General features: G+C 46.7%; 1 protein-coding gene across 10 annotated transcripts in view; it reads left to right on the forward strand.

Annotated features, from left to right (window-relative positions):
- The window catches only part of WDR59 (WD repeat domain 59), a 49976-nt gene extending 33211 nt beyond the window's left edge, over positions 1 to 16765 (forward strand). For 5 of the 10 annotated variants that reach the window (XM_086847170.1, XM_086847168.1, XM_086847169.1 and 2 more), the window contains 8 exons: positions 6857 to 6990; positions 8065 to 8146; positions 9996 to 10108; positions 11130 to 11277; positions 11370 to 11442; positions 12491 to 12617; positions 13040 to 13182; positions 15067 to 16765. In XM_086847170.1, coding sequence (XP_086703296.1) covers positions 6857 to 6990; positions 8065 to 8146; positions 9996 to 10108; positions 11130 to 11277; positions 11370 to 11442; positions 12491 to 12617; positions 13040 to 13182; positions 15067 to 15302 — 1056 coding nt within the window. In that variant the 3' untranslated portion in view covers positions 15303 to 16765. Of the gene's footprint in view, positions 1 to 879; positions 937 to 6856; positions 6991 to 8064; positions 8147 to 9995; positions 10109 to 11129; positions 11278 to 11369; positions 11443 to 12490; positions 12618 to 13039; positions 13183 to 13573; positions 13796 to 14265; positions 14413 to 14515 lie in introns of those variants that run through there. The other 5 variants (XM_086847166.1, XM_086847167.1, XR_015275248.1 and 2 more) reach the window with 4 other exon arrangements.
- Positions 16766 to 17214: the final 449 nt, after the last annotated feature.

Genomic DNA, 17214 nt, shown 5'->3' on the forward strand with positions numbered 1-17214 from the left:
CTATTTTTCAAGTGAGTGTACAGTAATGTGATTTGAAAAGTTCCATTTGTTGTTGCTATAATACTGTGTTGAGTACCTATTGAAATACCTTCAAGTTTCTAATGAAAGCCTACTTTGGAGCTATTCAGCATGGTCAATCAATAGAGAATTTGATTGCTTACTCAATCTGAAGGAGTTTCTCAACCCATTATATTAACCCACGATACCCACATGGCCCTGCCAAGTAGCAGTGTCTCTACATCCCTTCTAATATTCTGACTTACATTTTTTTATTGTTTAAAGTGAAAGTGAACAGTTACAGCAGGTTTCAGTGAATGAAGTTCTGGAGGATGTCAGATGTTAAAGGGAATCTGAGTAAGCAGGACTGTCTATTTAGCGTCCTGCAGATATCTGTGCCATGGCACTGGACAGCTGTCTTAAAAATGATGCAGTTTACACTTAGCTGCCTTTCTGTTCAGGAAAAATGAGTAAAACATCGCAGTTTAGGCATGTGGGGCACTTCAGTGTTGTCCTCTGCTCAATTCATGGTATGAGCAAGGTCACACGAAGCAGTTCAGTGCTTCTTGCAGTAATACAACTCCATGTGGAAGACTTGATTCAGATTTGAGTTTGCCAAAGTCTTCCATAGAGGCTGGTGTTGGGCACAACACAGCAGCCCTTGCTCTGCCAGAGCCATAGGTAATGCTGTGTAATACAATTGTGTTAGGATGAAAGTGGGGATCATGATTTGCAACTGTTCGCTGTGTACCAGAACCATTGGGAACAGTATCTTTTACTCTGCATACTCAGGGCATTTTTCATTTCAGTTTATTTACCTTTGTCTTTAATTTTCTTGGTGTCTTTCTTCCCTTTTCCTGGGTATAATGTTTTCGCGTACAGATGTCTCCTCGCTCTGCCCGGCGACGTTGGTCCATACAAGCAATTAACGACTTCCCGGTACTGTGTGCTGTGCTAATACTGTCCTTGATATGACCCTGTCTTCTGCCCAAGGGCCCAAGAATAAAATGCCACCTGCCTGCCTTTGAGTAACCTGCACAGAGTTGGGGGACTCGCACTCCACGCAGGGCCTAGGGCTTCACAAGAGCAGATGCACGTGTAAGTGGGCAGGAGCAGACAGTAGTTTGCAGGGTGCAAGTTCTGACCTAGAGGATGCCTGTTTCACCTGGCCTTGTGGTCAGGAAAGGATGCCAAGGGGTAATTTGAAGTGTAAGAGAAGATTAACCTCTAAGAAACAGAGTGAACTGTAGAGGAGCTGAGTGATTATTATACATCATCAACCAACTGATGAGACTGATATTAGAGCACCTAATTTCTGAAAAGACGAAGCCTTGCTGGAGAGGGAGAGAGGATCACTTAAGAGCTGTGGAAGAAGCAAACTGGTTGAGTTTCTGACAACAATCTGTCATCTTATTAAAATGAACTGCCACTTCTCAGTGCAATCCATCACACAGTCTTATATCCTGGGTCAAAAAATACAGTTTCTTCTTAACTTGTGATCTTCTCCCAGCCCTTTGAATGCAGGGTGGTGCAACTCTTTTAGAGTGGTTGCACTTCAGCCACCCTGGCAAGTTCTCTCTCCTCCTGGCACCTGCCCTGCCAAGTCTGCTTTGACAATTGTTTTCTGATAGTCAGGTCCACGTGTCCCTCAAACTCCAACATCATTCATGAACATCTTGATGATATCGGGATTGCTCAAGCTGTGCTGGACATGCGGGCACTTACTATTTCATCACTCATCTCCCAAGCATAGACAAAGCTCAGAAAACTCAATTTCAATTTAAAGATGATCTCTTTAAGTCTGTTTGTCTTAATGTCTGTACAAACAACTGTTTTTTCACAGCTGCTGTCCTTCATGTTATCTCTTCATAAGACAGCAGGGAATAAAATAGAATCCTGTAACACCTAATTTAACTTGGTATAATAGGATCAAATTTTTGTAATTACAACAGAGGCTAAGACTGTAGTAGCAAATAATAGGTGAAAGAAACCAGAAGTAATTTACTTGACTCCATCAAGGCTTTTGGCAAAAAGCTTTGTGAGCAGCAGAGGCAAGAAATGAAGTTCTGTCTTGAATCAGGAGCAGACTGAAAGAAAGAAAATCAAGCAATGAACTTGCCAGCTTGTGTGGTAAATTGCAGAGCACAAAGGCCACAGTTTAATTTACAATTATCTCTGTCTTGGAAGGAAGAGCAAGAAGTGATGTGATAAAGTTATAATTTTCTGTAACATATATTTAAAAGTGGTACAGGGGTTAGTCCAAGCCTTGAAGGATTGATTGTATTTGTGGATAACCTTTGGAAGAGGCTAAACTGACTCTCTAAAGGGGGCAGCAGTGCCTAAGGTGAAGACACAGGCATACACAAGGAGAGGTATAGGTTATTAGTGCAAATCATGTGCCTTCCTTCTGGAAGAAGAGCTCGGTATTGCTCAAGGTGTTTGGGGAAGCAAGAGCTTAGCAAGTTTATAAGGAGCAATAATTCCTCTTTCTGGCCTCCTCTTCTGAAGTGCCCATCCTTCAGGGCAGGTGCCAGCTATTGATTGATGGAAGCTATAAAGACATACTCTTGCTGTGGGGCACTTGATTCAAAAGGGCCTTGGATTTTTTAGTGCCTTTGTGGCAGGTGCCTGATACTGTGGGAGATGCTGGAAATAGTAAATATTTATTATTTTGAAGAGAAAATCCAGGCAGTACTGCATGAGCCACACGCAGGAGTTAATCTGTAGGCAGTTGTTTAGAATAAAGGAGCATAGCATTCTACAGGGAGAAAGCAATTTTTGCATTTTATTTAAAAAAATATGAGAAGCAGCTTGAACCTGACTTGAGCAGATTTAACTATTTTGTACATGGCTTACTGCAGCTTAATCTCTTGTCATTAAGTCCGTTCTCTTTTTGTTCACAACCTTTGCCTTTGCCCTACTAATGCCAGTTATACCACAAACCCTGAAATTTTGCATATGCTGATGTGAAACAGGCACTTTACATTTCAGGATCTTTCTTAAAGCACTGCCTGCCTCAGCAGGATCCAAAGGCATACACACCCAAGTGTTCAGCATCCTTTCCAAGCGGGCAGCATTTTGCAACTCCTGCTGCTGAGTATGCAGTGATGATGGTGGTTGCTACAAAGCAGTTGGTGGCTTATTCTTGGGCTATCTGTTTCTACATGTAACCCATTTACTGCCATCGTTATCACCTCAGATTGCAGCAAATTACAGCCTTGGGTATAGTAGTGCAGGTGCAGGCTGGCTTTTTTAGTCATTATTCAGTGCTGTTCCCTGCTGTCACCTCCAACCCCATGATTGCCATAAATGCTCTGGTTTCTTTCCTACTCGTGCTCTGAGGAACTGATGAGTCTTAATTTACTTATCACTGTAGCTATTTTCTTTCGTATCTTCCTCTCATTAAACTGAGGAGCAGCTGGGTAGATGCAGTTCTCCTTGGCATGGATTCTAGGTTTCAGGAAGAGCTAGAAATGTCATGGGCAGTGCAGAAGACCTGTGTCTTTGTCCTTCAGCTGCCAGCAGCTAGCTTGGTGCATGTTGATTTCTGCTTCAGCTCCAAATGTTATGTTCCCTGCTGCCCATCCTGACCTGTGCTCCAGCCCCTAGAAAGAGATGTGTTTTCTGCTCTACCCTAATGCCCCTGAGCCTTGGTGACGCCTTTTGATTACACCATAGTGGGAGCTTCTCCTGGGAGAAGAGGTGGAATTGGAGGGAGGTGGAACTTGGCCAGACAAACCCAACCTAAAGCTTTCTTTGTCTCTGGTAATCCCTATTAAAAGCACTCAAATACTGCCTGGTGGAGAGCTACTCCTGTAATTAACACCAGCAATTATTGGATTCAAAGTAGAGTGTCTGTTTTCAATGGTGATGAACTTTACCCCATCCATGATGGTTCTCATACTTCTGATTGTGGGTTTTTTCCTAACTCTTGCTGTAGCTGAGGTAAACCTGAATTGTAGAAAACCCAGACTTTTTTAATGGTGACTCTTTTTCATTTTGTGATTTTTAGCTTTGTAGCTTTATGGTTTTTTCCTGTCACAGCTTTAGGAGCTGGAATTGGTGGACATGGAAGTGTAGTACAGGCAGGGCCTGTGGTCATCAGCTAACTCCACTCCTGGAGCCGCACCGGTAAAGAATTAGGGTTTCCTTTTTTGCCAGTAAATAAGCAGAGTTAAAAGGAAGAAAACAGGACAATATTGGGTTTGAGTCCAGGTATTCAGGGGTTTCTGATACATTTAGTGTTTCCATTTGTCTGGTGATATGCTAAAAGCAAGCAGTGGAAACCATTCATGAGAGCTCTTTTTCATTCTCATCTTCATTTGTTGTCATTCTCCAAAAAAAAAAAAAAAAAAGAGCCAGTTGCCTGTGGAAAATGATATGTGTTGTCCATGTTTCTAGTCTTGAAATGCCTGTGGGGAGGCTTCAGTCTGCTCTTGCAGGGGGCAGGAGCAGGTTGAATCTGTTTCCAAACACTGGGCAGAGGGAGATCTCCATCAACTGTGAGTCTTGGGGCCAATTGGCTTACAGATGGTCAGGAGGTGGCAAGTTGCTCTCCAAATTACCTGCCAGGCTCTAGAAGCTCTTGTTGATAGCCCACAGAATGTGGTTCTGTGTTGGCAGGCCTGGGCTCAAACACCTGCTCAGACACAGCACAAATACAGCTTTTGCTGTGAGAAGCCTGGTAGCCCTTCCAGGACAATGCCTGAGCTCTTTCCTTCTGGCATGTCATTGTTCTGGGGCTCCCAAGCTTTGCTCATACACTGATTTTAGTAGCATCAGCAGCTCCTCACCACACCTGTGAGACAGCATTTGCTGCCCTGAGAAGGAATGAGGTACAGGTGCCACTGTTACTTGGGTGCCTGGTTGTAATACAGCCTACATCCTTCAGCATGGAAAGGGCAGCTAAACTTTTAGGTGTTATCAAAACAGGATTAGCCTGCTCAATGTCAAGAGAGGCAGAGTTGATCCAGACTGTACCTTGATTAGGAACTAATGGGCTGAAGAGAGGTGGGTCTCCCACCTGACCCCATTCTAAGCACCTTCCCCTGCATAGTGCTTTTCAACTTCAGGGGACAGATAAGAACTGCAGGCAGATTCCTCTTCGTTGAATTAGGATTTGAAGAGATGTGGCAGGGAACTAGTCAGTCAGCTTTTTCAGAGAACTGGATGCTGACAGTCCTGTTTCTACAAGTGTTTCACCCCTCTGAATGTTTGGCACCATGCAAGCTCTGCTCTTCTTTACTCAGTGGAGTGGTGGACGATCAGGGGAACAGTGATGCTGTATAACATGGGCATCCCTGGAAAAACCCACCTTTGCCTCCTTTGAGGCGGAAATGCCTTCTTCACTTACTGTCAAGCTGGAGCCACTGATCCTCAGCTGTGCAGTGTTCAGAGAGGCTTCAGGAGATTCTATTTTGCTTCTTGTGGCATGTTTTAGTAGTATGATCAGGGTGGCAGGACCTCCTCAGCACACTGGCCTAAGCTTGGGCCAGGCAGGCAGTGACATTTCTTAAGGTCATGAGTAGTTTTTGAAGGACATTTTGTGTCTGATAAGCCTGCCCAGGTTTTCACAGGACTGTATGGTCATGGTCAAAAGCCATTTGGCACTCAGCCATCCCACAGCTGGCCTCACACCCACAGTAAAGGTGACCCTGCTTGCAGATCCAAGTCCTACCTTTCCTGTATCCCGGTCTGCTCTTTAGGAGAACCAATGTGAGCCTGTGTGAGCTGTGTCTGCCCTACAGAGCCATCAGCACAGCCTTGCTGACCTCTTGGGAGAGGGGCTGTTCTGCTTTGAGATGTGGGGAAGCCACAGCATGAGTGCCCCAGGAGAGCCTCCCGAACCCAGCATGACCAGGCGCTTCTGTGTGGGTCCGTCACTCTGTGTGGCAGTGAGGGAACACGCCATGAGAGAGCAGCATTGCAAAGCATTGGAACCCTGCATAGCAGCCAGTGCTTCCTTCAGTAGAGCTCCAGTGCCTTCTGCCTGTTGCTGCCACACGTCCTCTCATCCCTCCTCCTCACTCTTGTAGAGCAAAGAGCTGGAAGAGGTCAGGATACCAGACAAATACTCTACAGTGTTTCACACAGCCAAGCAAGCTTTATGCTTTAGGCAGCTTGGCTTTAAGATGTCCTCTGTGTCTGTTACAGGGAGTATTTGGGAATCTTGGCTTCTTGTTTCTGTTCCCTTCGTTGGTTCCTCTCCTTTCTTCTCCCCCTCTTATATCCTGAGCCAGCTGTAAGTAGCTGTGAGCATGATAGCTAGGGATCCTTGCTAGGAAAACTTGGGCCCTGCTTTATCACCTGCCAGTTGTTTGTTTGAAGCTGTTGATAAAGCATTACGTGGGAGCCCTGTGCTGGCACTGAACAGGGCTGTTCTCATCCTGAGAGGGCAGACCTAGAGACAGTCTGGAGCTGTGGGCTTGCCCTGAGGCGAAGGGCGAGCAGCAGCTGCCTCCAGCATGTCTCTGTGCTGACACTGGCTGAAGTCAGCAGTGGTCCATCTGCAAAGGGTTCCCAGAGAATGAGAACTAAACCGTCTTCCTGCCAAACTTGCCCAGGTTTGATTGGCATCCTGAAGCTGATTTATTCTATTACTGGCTTTCACAGGGAAACTCACAAAATACTTTTTGAGTGAGTTTGACCTTGAGCTCGCTGCCTTGACCTGCTTTTCACTTCCTACAGATGGAGATGCTTGTTCTCCTGGGCATGTCATGGATGTTTTCCAGGGTAACAGAGAGCCTTCTAAAAGGCAGGTTTGGGTGCTGCTTGCATTATTCCTGACCCTAGTGCTTTGTTCCCTGTCCCAAGCAGCCCACTGTCCTCTTCCCCAGTAACACTGCCATTTGTTCTGCAGAAATCAAGGAGGTGGAAAAGCAAACGAGAGGGGACAGATACCAACAACCGACCCATCAAGGCTGCTGGCAAAGTTATTATCCAAGATATTTCCTGCTTGCTGCCTGTCCACAAGCTGCTGGGAGAGCTCTACATGTGAGTACATGTGGGCGGTCATCCCTTCCCAAATGAAAGTAGCTGTCTTCGGCATTGCTGTGCTTTAATTCTGGCATCAGTCAGCATGGATGCAGGATCCATGAATGTTTCTCTGCCTTCTTCCTCTGTTCTTGCCTCACTGTTTTTTTTTGTATCCCTCTGCCTGTGAGAGGGGTTTACCTGTCTCCTGTAAATCTGAAAAGTGTGAGGGAAGAATTTTGTGATGAGGTGTGGTCAACAGAGTTTGAAGCGGTGCTTCAGTCTTGTCACTGCAAATGTTACGGGTTCCGATTTTCACCTGCTAACAAGAGAAATTCTTTTTCAAATCTCATGTTAAATCTACAGGCTTAAAAACCTCAGTAAATGCACATTTTCATTCTGTAAAACTATTAATAGCTTACAAAGCTTTTTAATTTCAGAAGTATTTTATGTGTTCCCACTTGGTTGTACATGTCTGTTCTGCAAGTTGTTCGGTGTTAATGGAAAGGATGGAGTTCTGTGGGTATTTTTGTGTTTTTGTTGTTTTTGGTTTTGATTTTTTTAACAAAGGGCTTCCTTTTTCCAGACTTCCTAAATTACATGGTTACAAAACCTCTGTTCCTGAATTTTTTCTTTCGTAAGTTTGGTAATAGTGGCTGGTCCTTAATGGAATTTCCAGTCTATGGACATTCAGGGGAGATGTAGTTTTCCTTTCTGAGGAAAGAAAGAGAGGAAAGAAACCCTTCTTTCTCTCCCTTTCTATGTTATTTTCAAAAATATTCTTTTAAAAAACCTGTTGGACCTTTCTTCGTGGGACATCTTGTGTAAACAGCCCTAAATCAGTCCCAGCTAGTGTGGAGTTGGACTCAATGTGTGGTGTATTAGCAAAAATGAATAGCGGGAGGAGGATGGCAGTGATCCCTGAATAACAGAGAAGGATGGGAGGGGATCCTGGCCATGCAAAGAGGCTCATATTGATCAGGAGGTTCTGGGCTGCTCACTGCTACTAGAGCCACATTCCCCCTTCCCCACCATTCCTCCCCACCTTTGTAGGTAATGTGCCAGTCAGAGCTGAGTTACCTCCTTTCTTTTCAGACTGAACGTGAATAACATCCAGGAGACTTGCCAGAAGAATGCTGCCTCAGCCTTGGCAGTGGGGCGGAGGGATCTCGTACAGGTACACCATGGAGCCAGACCTCTTCCTCAGCATGCTGTGCTACTCTCCAGTGGCTTGTGCTGTCACTCACACCCAAGTGGGATTCAGCAGCTCTGTCAGGGAGTCTCTGGTTGGTGAACCAGCGGGTTGAATGGCCACCAAGGTGGTCCCCACCTCGCTGACTCTGGGCATCAAGACTTTCCTTCCCAGGACTGCACACAGATTCTGTTATGCCCTTTGCCAAACTGAGTGAAACACATTTTTCAGGGAATTCCTGTAGGCAAAGTGAGGAATGCAGCCTGCTCTTGAGTCATCAAATGGAGTAACTGTGCACAGAGTTGGCTAGCTGCTGTCAGCATTTTGATCCATAATTTTTTTCATACTTATGTAATTGTTCCCATTGTTTGGCATTCATCTGTGTTGGCATTGAGTCCTAACTGCAGCTGTCTTCTCCCAAGAGAGCCTGGGCCCAGGGGCTCCAAAATGGGGCTGGCTATTTGCCTTCAGATAAAAAGAGGAGAAAAATGGCTATTGTGGCCCATGTTTTTCCCTGTGATTAGTCCATTGCAATAGGCAGAACATTTGACAGGACATGGGAACACCTGAAAGAGATGGGAATTGGCAGTGCCACAGGAGCTGTGCACATCTCCTCAGCATTTGGCTCTAACTAGAGCTGGACAGGCAACATGCATAGGCTTACCTGATCTAGGCAGAAGCTGACTCAAGCTGTTGTCTTGCTTCTTGGTGGGTTCTGCAACACTAGCAGAAAGTAGGTCTAGTTCCCCTTCATCTGTTCTTCCTCTTGCAGTCTGGTTTGTCCACATTGGACCAGAGTATGGGTGGAGTAACTTCAGCAAGATTTCTCTGAGATAACTCTGTTTCTTGCTTGATTTTCCCTGTTCCTTGTAACTCCAGTCCATAGTGCAGCTCACAGCAGACATGCAGGCTTGAGTTGCAGTTTATAGGTTTGATGTGCTCTATAGCAGTGTAGGAAGTGGCATCTTTCCTGTTACCTTTCTGTGCACTCTCTTACTCAGCCCAGTCCTTGTTTTGGTTTCTCTTCTGTTGCTCTCTCTGGTTTCACGGGGAGCAGCTTTGGGACTATTTTTTCTGGCTGTTTGTTCTTTGTACTTGGAGCACGTGGTTTTACTTTGTTGTCCATGTTGTCAGCGCTCTGATTTCTGATGGTTTTTTTGCACACTCTTTTTCCTTTCCTGCTCTTTTTTTTTGTGCTAAACTAGGGGCTTTCCTTTTCCCTAGAATATTCTAACTGTCCCATTTTTCTAGGCACAGCAGAAAAAACAGTCCTAGATCAGTGGTATAGAGACTGACAAGATGGAACCATTTTCAGAGTAGAGGATGATAAATGTATGAGAAATTTCATGTGGTTAAACTCTGAAGTAGAAAAGGCAAACAGTGTCCTGTCTGTGCCAGGCTGCATGAGGAGAATTGTGCTCAGTGACACCACTAATGAACAAATACTTCTCATGCAAATGATTTACCAGTAAACTTTCTGCCACCAGACATCTCTGAACCCAAGAACTGTATCAAATCTAAACGCTTTTGAGGTTTGTGAATATAAAATGCACTAATAAACTATAGACTGTTCAGCTTTTGTGTTTAACCCAAACACAAAGCAAGTGTGACAGGGAAAGCTTTGGTTTTGTGTTATTCTCTGTCTTATTTGTGACACAGAGACCGAAACTGTTCCCTGCTGTCAGGGGAAAAAAAAAACCAACAAAAAACAAACCCAAAACAGACAAGCTCCATTATTATCTGTCTGTCTATGTGTGAATTTGTGCACACCTATGCCCTGGGAGTGTGGTTAATCCTAATTGTAGCTTTACTGCTTTTCCTTCCTGTCTGCCAGGTTTGGTCACTGGCCATGGTAGCCACTGATCTCTGTCTTGGACCGAAGTCTGACCCAGATTTAGAGATACCTTGGGCACAACATCCATTTGGACGTCAATTACTGGAGTCCTTGTACGTGTCTGAATGCTGGGGAGGGGTTGGGGAATGGTTGCTGAAGCAGAGGCCTCCCTAACTATCTGTATGTAAGGGGTTATTTCAGATTTGGGGTAGTGCCACGGCATGGGTTTTTTTTCCCCTCTCAAGCCTGTGATGCATCACAAAGGGAAATTCCAAATGTGTTTCTGGCATAGAGGAGGCAGCCCTTGACCTTCCACTTATCACTCAGGTCTTCCTTGGCCAGCATTGAGCAACAGGCCAGGCATAGGTGGAGCACTACTTTCCATGCCCACAATGCCTGACTTGGAGATTTGGGTTTCCTGCTCCCCACTAAATGAGCCTGTTGGTGCAGCACCTTTTTCCCACTTTCTGATTCCCTGTTGTCACCTAACTTTACTGGGAAGTTGTTCCAGTGGCTTCAAAGTCAAGTGTTAGCTACAAATGTCTTCCAAGTGGTGAATCTACTCAGGAGGGCACATAATTAATAACTATTATTTGTTGATCTACACTGTTTGGAAGTGCAGGATTTGTGTGCTGTGCTTTCCATACAGTTGCTTGGCTGAGCTCTCTCCTGCTGCATGACAGCAGTGGGAGCACAGCACAGCTTGTTCTTTATCACTCTCAGCCTTCAGAGCAAACTGGAAAATTCCTAGCCTTCTAGAAAACCTGCAGCTGCCTTTTGCCTTGTGATCCAGGTGCAGGATGCTTGCACCCAGATGGCTTTGTCAAAAAGATATTATGGCTGGGAGTGAGTCTAATGGCGCCAGCATTACATCTGAGCCCAAGTACTGGTGGATTCCCAGAGCTCATATCCTTCTCCCACCAGTTAGGGCATGAGTGTTTTCAGAAGGAGAACTTGGCTTCTCAAAGGTGTGACAGAAAAGCCAACCCAGTCCCTCAGTGCACATCTCCTTTGGGCAGTCATAGCACCAAAACCTACAGGCTATGCAACAGGCTTGAAATTAGCTGTCCTCGAGTCTCACTGGTTTTGCCATTGAATTCTGCTCAGTCTCACAATGTCTTTTTCATTTCCCAGGCTTGCTCATTACTCACAGCTTCATGATGTACAGACCCTGGCCATGCTCTGCAGTGTGTTTGAAGCCCAGTCAAGGCTCCAGGGGTGCCCCAACTCTTGTGTCCCCTTTCCTCAGCGTGCCTCCAACCTGGCCTCCCACAGCCGATATGTAAGATTGTCACTTCTCTCCCATTTGTTTTGGATATCTTTGAATGTCTCTCACATAGATGACATGTTTTATTCTCCTTTCCCCCTCAACAGCCCAGCTTTACTTCCTCCGGCTCCTGTTCCAGCATGTCAGATCCTGGGATTGGCACTGGAGGCTGGAGCATAGGTATGAGTCCTGGCTAGTAAATAAAGGAATCTCACACCCTTCTGGCCAAGGTTTTAGATGGCTCCCATGGTGGGGAAAGGAGGGAGTTAGTACTGGCTATGATTGCAGATGTGTTCTGCCAGAGCAGCTCTGTGGAGTTTGACCAGCATGGTGTGACTCCATGGCTGGAAGTGAGCAGGCTTTGCAGTATCTGTGTTGAGGCTCCTGCAGTCCTGCACCTTCTGATTTCAGTAGGTACTTCATTCAGTGAGTATTGAAAATGGCCTCAAAATTAGCCAGCTAATTCCACAGGGCTCAGGGGAAAAGTAGTACTGGGCCTTCTCTCACTAGAAAAAACGCAGCAGTTAGAAAGACTGGGTTCTTGGTGCCCTGAATATTCACAGAAGTTTTTCAGTGTGACAAAGGTGACAATGGGGGGCTCTGGTGTCAGAGTTGAAAATTTTTGCAGATTCCTAGTGATATACACGGCCTGGGGTAGCATATCAGCCCTGTTAGCACCACATCTGTAACTTTTCAGTGTGATATCAAGGCACGTGTGACATGGGGAAGAGGAGAGGATGGGGTTTAGGGGAGCAGATAATCTTTTGTAGCAGTTATTAGCAGTCATCTCCCTTCCCCCAGGGCAGTACTTTGCATGCAGAGGCCCCTTTACGTAATAACAACAGTCCTGGTGATGAGAGTCCTCCCTGTCTCAGGGAGGAAGGAGGAACCCAGGTCCGCCTGGGAAAATGTTCCCAAGCAAACTCCATGGGATTGATTGCCAGGTTACTTTTTGTCTAAAGCAGAAGGCAAAAGGGATTCCTCCACATCAGATTTCTCTGCCTGGTGATCCCTATTAAGTCCTGTCACCAAAAGTGTAGTAGAAGCACTTGGCAAGTAGAGGCTGGCACTTACATCTTGGAGGTGGGGCAGTGTTTGTTGGAGTGCAGAGGGTGGTAGGACAGAGATAGGACTGAAATGTGGAGGTGCAAACCTGTGGTCTTTCATGTCCCTTCCTGACCCCAGTTTTGAGCGGGGAGATGCACTCACAGCCTCTTGGTGTTTGCAGCAAACAAAGACACGGAGCAGACCTCCACTCCCTGGTGCGAATCTTCTCCGGATGACTTTCGCTATGGAAACCTAATGTATCCTGACCATCGGGAGCGGGAGAAGGACCAGCATGAGAAAAACAAAAGGTAGGTTATTATGGGCCTCGAGGGTATTCAGAGATGCCTTACTTGCGGCACAGTCATATGGAACTTTGTGGCCAGGTCTCTCATGGTGCTGTGCAGTATCAGACCTGCCTCTAGACCTTGTCATTCACACAATTACTTGAAGAAGCATTATCCTGCAGATCAACGCTGCTTGGATTACACATGATGCATCCCTAAGAAGCCATGGTGGGGGCCCCAAAGGACCCACCCACAGAATGTGCACCCTGGAATGTAGAACAAGTCAAGGCCAGAGTAGTTTGTGTTCAGCAATGTTTCAGCAACCTGTGAGAAGTGCCCTGCTGCATTTCCAGCAATGTGAACTGGTTGCATAGCCACCACTGGACAGAGGATAGCAACCAGAGTCTCTGCGAGTCAGTCAGTTACAAGCCTGTTTGTTCCTCTAGGCTGCTGGATCCTGCCAATACTCAGCAATTTGATGACTTCAAGAAGTGCTATGGAGAAATCCTTTATCGCTGGGGCCTGCGAGAGAAGCGGGCTGAGGTTCTGAAGTTTGTCTCATGTCCTCCTGATCCCCACAAGGGAATTGGTGAGTGTCTGGTCCAGTTGCCCAGGCAGAGCCACAGCTCTGCCTCGGGAGCTTAGGAATGTGCAGTCTGCAGGGCAGGATGTGTCATGGACAGAATGGACAAAGTTTATCTGAGAAACCCACCCAGGGGAGTCACAAAGGTTTAAAATTCTTATATAGGTGTAATTAAACATTGGTACAAATTGTTCCACAGGGTTAATGATGGCAAACCTATTATTTAATATGAATAAAATATGAAGAGTTTATTTAAATTTATGAATATAATGATAATCATTAGACTGAAAAGGCCTTAATCAGAATTACTTACCACACAGTATAGAAAATTAAAACTAGTAATACAACACACTGGTTATTAAATAAATAATATTGAAGCTAGCTTAATAATTATCAGGTCGACACTGATGTTTACCCATAGCAATGACCATGGGCAAATCTCCCTCACTCAGCTTTGAGGATTGACCTTGATGGGTGTACCCAAGGGTAAGGATCCTCACACACACCTAAGGGAGGTGTGTTAAAATTTTTCCCCATTTAAAATTGGAACTGGTCTTTATGGTATGAAGTGATTGACTGTCAGTCACACCATTTTAGATAAAATGTTGCCTTGCCTGCTCAACAGAACGTGCTTTATTTTTGAGTAAGATGCTATCAGCTCTTTGGTTTCTTCTTCTGTAAACATCTGCCTCTCCCTTCCCTACCAGGCCTTTCACATCTCTGTTGATGCCAGCCTTGATGAGGGAGCATTTGCCCTACCTATCCACGTGATGGGTCTAATTTGGGGTAGTGTGATCAAGCTGGTTTCAGCATTCAGCACTAAGAGCAGCAGCACCCCCTGCTCAATCCATCACCAATAGCTTGCAAGTAAAGCAAAATCCAAGCTGTTTTACTCTTGCTTAGACAGAGCATCCTGCTACATAGATAAAGTGTCCATTGGTTACTGAAATATCACTGCAAATGTAGCATTTAACCTCTGACAGAGGTTAGCTCTTCCAGTAAATGGGATTGACTTCTTCACAGTTCTGGGTGGAGGTAAGGCTCACAGGTGTTGGTTAAAGGGCTTTGTAGACTGTAACATCTCTCCAGGAAAGCTGAAAAATTCACATACTGCCATGCCAGCAATGCGCAGCTCTGTGCTGATGAATGTCCTTCATTCCTTCTGAGATGTCCTGTCTTCATCTCTGATCCTGGGCTGAAGTGTCCTTATGCTAGAATTGCAAGATCTCTAACTAGGTGAGCTAGCCAGCAAATAGGTAAAGAGAACTTCTCTCCTTGAATACTTTCAGCAGTGTAGATACCCAGCTTAAAAACAGCTTCCAAATTGTCTTCTTCACAGACCTCTGGGAACAGATGTGCTTGACCTGGGGGAAGAAAAACAGGTGAAGGATGCTAGAGACATAGCAGTAGTCTCACCTTGTCACCCAGGACAACTTCTGGGGAGTAACTGGAGTGAAAACAGGTGCCCATGGCCTTTGCCCCTCCATGGCTGACAGTCTGATCCAGGGGGCATCAGGTGGGCTCTCTGATGAGAAATGGAGACTCTCCTTGCTTGCTTAGTGACACTTCCTGGTGGTAAGAGGTGGATGAGAACAGCAGGAAGCCTTAACGAGTCAGTGTCTCCAAAGCTTGAAATCCAACCCACATTTCCAGCAGACAGCTGTAGCCATCCAGGGGAATTGGTGGGCCAGTTCAGTGCCTCAGTGCTCCGGTTGCCCGTTCGTTTAATTGCATATGGGGAACAAACCAAGTTCTCTGAACACCATCCACTCTCCCACCCTGATGGAGCTTTGAGGCAGTTTAAGGGGCTCATCTGCTGAGCAAGGGGCTGCATGCAGGACTGCTTTGTCCATGATTCTGCCAGCACTAACGGCGTGTTCCCTCCGGCAGAGTTCGGCGTGTACTGCAGCCACTGCCGCAGCGAGGTGCGCGGCACCCAGTGCGCCGTCTGCAAGGGCTTCACCTTCCAGTGCGCCATCTGCCACGTGGCCGTGCGGGGCTCCTCCAATTTCTGCCTGACCTGCGGACATGGAGGCCACACCAGCCACATGATGGAGTGGTTTCGCACCCAGGAGGTCTGTCCCACGGGCTGTGGGTGCCACTGCCTGCTCGAGAGCACCTTCTGAGCAGTGGGGACAGCGGGCCACCCAGGAACTGATTGAATATTTAATTCCCAAGACATGTTGAGTCAGTTCTGCTCCTCTCTGTCTGGAGGAGATCACCACAAGGAGCTGAAGCAGGACGTCCTGGTAATGTGCTGTGGTGATGTTTACAAGTGCTTCCATTACTCCTACGCTTCCCAGGTTGCTTCCAGACCAATTTGACCAAATTCCCTGTGTCCATTGCTGGCAATGGATGCCAGACCAGAAAAATCACTCTCTCCTGCAGAAGGGTGTGTGAATAATATTGGTTAGTTTGGGATTAAGAGGTTTTTGAAAGCTCCCCTGGAAAGGGCCCACCTGGCAGAGCCAAACTTGTTCCAGCAATGTAGAGTCTTTTCCAGGTGCCTCCTTACATGGGCTCAAACTGAGCAAAACAGTTGTTTTACACAATTAAAGCAGAAATAATTCTCAAGCAACAGTAAGTTCTAAAGGTGAGTTGTAAATGGTGCTTGAAGAGGAAATAGTCCATGGAACTGTGCTCAGAGTTTCTCTGGAAGCAGCAGAGTCCTTATTTTGAATGGGTGTTTACATTGTTTAGTTTTCCCCACAAAGCAAGAGAAGGAAATGGCATTTTTCAGGATTACTTCTTAAGTAGATTTCTGCTCACTAGTCAGTACCTGTAAAAAGCCCAGACAAGCACCCAAGGTCCCTGGGATTAGTTGCTTCCAGCAGTTTTAGTACTGTTAGGCTTTAAAGTGTCTTCATCTCCTGCTCTGACCAGGTCGTAAAATGCACTTTAACTTGTCCCTGTCTTGTTGCTGACACTTCCTGGTGACTGGGAAAGGCCTTTTGAGTTTGGGATCTACACTGTCTTTCTACAGATGTGTTGCTTTGGAAAGCCTTTTCTCCCTCACTGAGAAAACACAGAGGACACATACTCCGTACAGCTCCTTTTGGCTGTTGTCTCCAGGCACTATGGGAAAAATTATGGGCAATTTGAGATTTGCTGCTGCTGAAGTGACAAGGCTCTTGAACAGGGAGGAAGCAGCAGTTTCTACGGAAAAGGGGGTTTGGAAGAAAGGTGGGATTCACAGAGGCAAAAGGTTTATGACTTTTCTTACTGTGGAGCATCAACTGGAGAATGTACTGATGGATCTGTCTGTTAGGGGCTGTGCCTGCAGGGCACTCCCAGTGCAGGGACACTGCTGTGCACTGTGTGCACACCTGGAATGTGCAGCCTCTGCCTCTCCAGGGCTGGCTTCAGCCTGAGCTTTGGATTTGAGCGAATGTGTGGTCAGGGATGAGCAAGCTGGAGCTACCCCCACCTGTACCAGCTCTGATCCCTTCTTTCATGCTTGCCTGCTGAGTGGGGCCACGTGCCATGCCCATTCCCAACCCCTGTGCTAGCTCAGGCTGTGGGATCTTGCTGTGGAATAAACAGATGATGTATCTTAAACAACTAAAACATTAAAATTATTTTTTTTTAAGCCCTGGTCTCATAGAATGTGGTGTTGCTCTGATGGCTCTCCCTTTGTGGGGAGCCCCCAGCATCTCTTCCTCCCAGTGGGTGGTGAGTGTTGCACCCATGGCCCTCGCCCTGCACCCCAAAGCAGGGGGCTCGGTGGTAGCTGAGGGGTCGCTGTGTCCCCCAGCCCTGGCTGGGACAATGTGCTGACACCTGCCACACGGGCCTGGGAACAGACAGGGAGCTGCCCGCGCTTGTGAGACTCCCCTTGGGAAAGTGAAGCCGGGCGGCGTCTGAGCTGCGGGCAAACCAAAGCCCACATCCTGCATCTCGGGGCGGCCCTGGGCAGCGTCTGCCCCCAGGAAAGCAGGAGGCTGCAGCGGGGTCCTGCCCGGCGCCGCCGCAGCCCCAGGGCCAGGCCGCTCCTTGCCAGGAGCTGCAGGGAGAGGCCTCCCGCCCTCCGCCTCCCTA

This window comes from Cyanistes caeruleus, chromosome 12 (genome assembly GCF_971803275.1).
Source record: "Cyanistes caeruleus chromosome 12, bCyaCae1.hap1.1, whole genome shotgun sequence".
Classification (NCBI taxonomy): Eukaryota; Metazoa; Chordata; class Aves; order Passeriformes; family Paridae; genus Cyanistes; species Cyanistes caeruleus.